The sequence below is a fragment of the Egretta garzetta genome, unplaced genomic scaffold (genome assembly GCF_000687185.1).
Source record: "Egretta garzetta isolate BGI_Z169 unplaced genomic scaffold, ASM68718v1 scaffold43, whole genome shotgun sequence".
Classification (NCBI taxonomy): domain Eukaryota; kingdom Metazoa; phylum Chordata; class Aves; order Pelecaniformes; family Ardeidae; genus Egretta; species Egretta garzetta.
In genome coordinates, this window is record NW_009259047.1 from 1,506,956 (window position 1) to 1,510,364 (window position 3,409).

General features: G+C 46.1%; 1 protein-coding gene across 1 annotated transcript in view; it reads left to right on the forward strand.

The window, feature by feature from the left end:
- Window positions 1-3,409, forward strand: part of SYDE2 (synapse defective Rho GTPase homolog 2) — a 35,494-nt gene that overhangs the window by 24,369 nt on the left and 7,716 nt on the right. Inside the window, 2 exon segments of the mRNA XM_035890661.1 lie at window positions 1,837-2,018; window positions 2,897-3,074. Coding sequence (XP_035746554.1) covers window positions 1,837-2,018; window positions 2,897-3,074 — 360 coding nt within the window.

The window sequence follows — 3,409 nt, forward strand, 5'->3', positions numbered from 1 at the left end:
GATTGCCTGTAGTGCCTGGGTTAGAACAGACCGAGTGGAGGGCTCCTGTGTGAATTGGGGGGAGCAGGGAGGGAAGGGGTGTTTGCATCCGTAACTGCTGCTGGGTAACTGCAGCCCACTCCCTAATTAATTGTAAGTGGCATGGTCTGGGCTGAAAGGGGAACCTGCAGTTTTTGCTGACAGGCCTGAGGTGCCCACTGTGCTTAGTGCTAGGAGTAAAAGCCCACAAAACCTCCCTCGCCTGTGCTTAGGGAGCTGGGTTGAGGAGGAATGTGTTACTGCTGTATTTGCAATGCTGAGGCTGATGCACAATTCATACTTTTATAAGCCAAAACATGTGTTCCATAAAATATGAATCCTCAGCATAAATCCTGGCTGATTTGGAGAGAAGTGCTGCCTTGTGTCCCTTCTGAAATTTGAGTAGCGCTGCTTTTCCAAAAGATTAAAAAGATGATTTTTTTTTTTTGACAGCTCTCCAAAGACTAAAGAATGAACACTTGATGATCAAATCTTGACTGAGAAATGCTCTTGGGATTGGCACAGGCTTTATACACAACTGAGGGTGCTCATGGCTCAAACTGAAGCGTGCAGCCAATTTTTGGAACTGACCAGTAGTCGTGTTGTTGCCCCACGTCTGTTTGCATCCGCGTGAATTCAGTATCTCCGCGTAAAGCATGCAATGCTGTTAACAGTTCAGTGGGCCAGAAAAATGAGGAATTAATGAAGTGGATGGCAATTTCTGCTCGCTGTCTAAATTTGTTGTGTGTGGTTGTGTCAAGGGGAATGTGCAAGTGGGCTGGCAGCAGCAGGGAAGCGTAGATTCATGGAAAAAAAATAACAGCAGCCTCTTAGAGGGCTAATTTAGCTGAGTGAATAGCAAAAGGATTTAGAAAGGTCAAGGGGCATTCATGGCTCCCAAACTCTGCTGTTATTCAGGGTTAAACAGGAGAAAGTCCTTTGGCAGGTGGTAGTCCTGTGACTGTGGATGCTATTACGGGAATCCTTACTGAATTATTATTAATAGATGGTTGTGAGCATTTCAGCGGTATAAGCTGATTTGATTGCGACCTACCATTTCCTACTGTAAGCTGATTCTGATTTCAGCCTCCCCCTCCAAAAAAAAGCACAGCGAATACAAAGATCCTGATAAAAGTCAGCATCTCTTGCTAGCATTTTGCTTTCAGAAAAAGGAGAACATCCCAAACCGTGATGTACAGCATTGGCTTCTGCCACATTTGTCTCACAGGTTTCTTTTTTCCCCCCTTCTTAAATACGTTATCCCAGAGGTGCTACCACTGTCACCAATGGGCTCAGCCTTGGCCAGCAGTGGGTCTACCTTGGGCCAACTGGCATTGGCTGTCGGACACGGGGGAAGCTTCTGGCAGCTTCTCACAGAAGCCACCCCTGTAGCCCCCCCACTACCAAAACCTTGCCAGGCAAACCCAGTACAACACTGAACAGAAAAATTAATGGCCAGTTGTATATAAAGGAGGAGGTGTCGTCAGGCTGCGAGGACTTTGGTGTTGGCCGTAGCTCCTTTCCTTGGGTGGGAGGTGGACTGCTAGGAGCCCTCTCCTTGCCTCCCTCCTCCCAGTCAGGAGGGGGACCCCAGGCAGAGCTGCTCCTGGGGTACCTGCATGCACCCTTCTTCTCTGGATGCGGCGCATCTTCCTCCCCTGGTTTTAATTCTTAGTTGGCCACGAGCTGAGCCACGTTGGCTTGGAGAAGCAGTCAGAACTGTGAGGACAGAGATGCTGGTGCCCCCAACCTCCCAAAAACAAGGGACAGTGAATCTGCAGCTTGTTAAAGGCAGCTGTTCTTGTGTCTCTTGTGAAGGCGTCCTAAAGGATTACCTGCGAGAGCTACCCTCTCCCCTGATAACCAAGCAGCTCTACGAAGCGGTGTTGGATGCCATGGTGAAAAATCCCTTGAAAATGACGGCAAGTGGATGCGAAAATGACCTGAGTGACTCTGAGCACACAGCAGCCCTCCTGGATTGCCTGCCAGACGTGGAGAAGGTGAGTGGAGTTAGCAGGCATTGCATGCTTCAGAAAACCCAGGAACATTTTCACAGGGGATATGAAATGCGTCAAAATGTATACGCCTGTTTCCTGACTCAGCCGTCCGCTTGGATTTTTGGTACTCTGCATCTTTGAAAATACTTCCATGCTGTGATATATTGGAGGGTCTGCGTTGCTGGATTTATTCTAGTTTGCATCTTATATTGTCTTTATAAAACCACATAAGAAGCTGTGATTGCCTACTTCTGCACTATGAGATGAGAGATTGTTTCCATGTGGTGTCCTCCTCCATTTCTGTGGAGCTCTCTGATTTGTATGTTGTAATTACATGGGCAAATGTTTTCCCCTTATTGCATGTGCAATAAAGCCTTAGCTTCCCATACTGTGCAGTATAACAGTGCCATGCACCGTTACCTCCCAAAATTCACCTCTGAAGAAAACCAGAGTTACCCCGTGGGAGAGAGCAAGCAAGTAGCCTGCACAGTACCTGGAAATTACCTGGAAGCTTGTTCTGATGCTGAGGTCAAACTGAGGGTTTCTTTATTTTCTAATATACCTGGATCATCTGTACTGCTTCTGCAGCTTCTCTCCCCTCCCTGATGTCCCCTTTCCGCTGTGAGAAAAATCATCCATGTAAAGCTGAGATCAGGAAAGAAACAAGCTAAACTTTACCAGAAAGTCTGTCTTAACTAGTCTGGTCTGTGATAGTCTAATACAGCTTTTCTAATTCAGCAATTACATGTTCCATTGATGAGCGTTGGTAGAAAAAACATTGCTGTCAGCCTTGATCTTACCCCTCTAGAGCAGCGACGTTAGGACGTCAACACCACCTTCGTCTAGTGTTTTGTTTCCTGAGCAGTATTTTGTTCTTCTAGGCTACCCTGAAGATGCTGTTGGATCACCTGAAACTGGTGGCTTCTTACCACGAAGTAAATAAGATGACGTGCCAGAATCTAGCTGTGTGTTTTGGGCCTGTGTTACTGAGCCAGAGGCAGGAGACCACCAACCAATGGACTTCAAAAAACACATAGAGGTTCTTCACTATTTACTCCAGCTGTGGCCAGGTACTGTTTCATGAATCTGTTCAAGGGAAAATGTCAAACCATTGCTGTATGTTTTTTACTGTGTAACAGTGTATGCAAATTCACAGGATGGCTGAGCAGCATCAGAATTCTTAAAACAGGAGGTACTATGGCATCACCTATTAATCTAAAGGAATCATGACAATTTCATAACCTACTCCTTGTATTTGGTCCCTTTGTTTATTGAGAAGTCATTAAATGCTTTCTTACCAGACGGCAGAGTTTGAGTATAATGTAACAAGTGGAGGAGTGCTTTATGTGCATAAAGACACTAGAAAAAACAAACCCAGTGACAGTAAGCTTTCC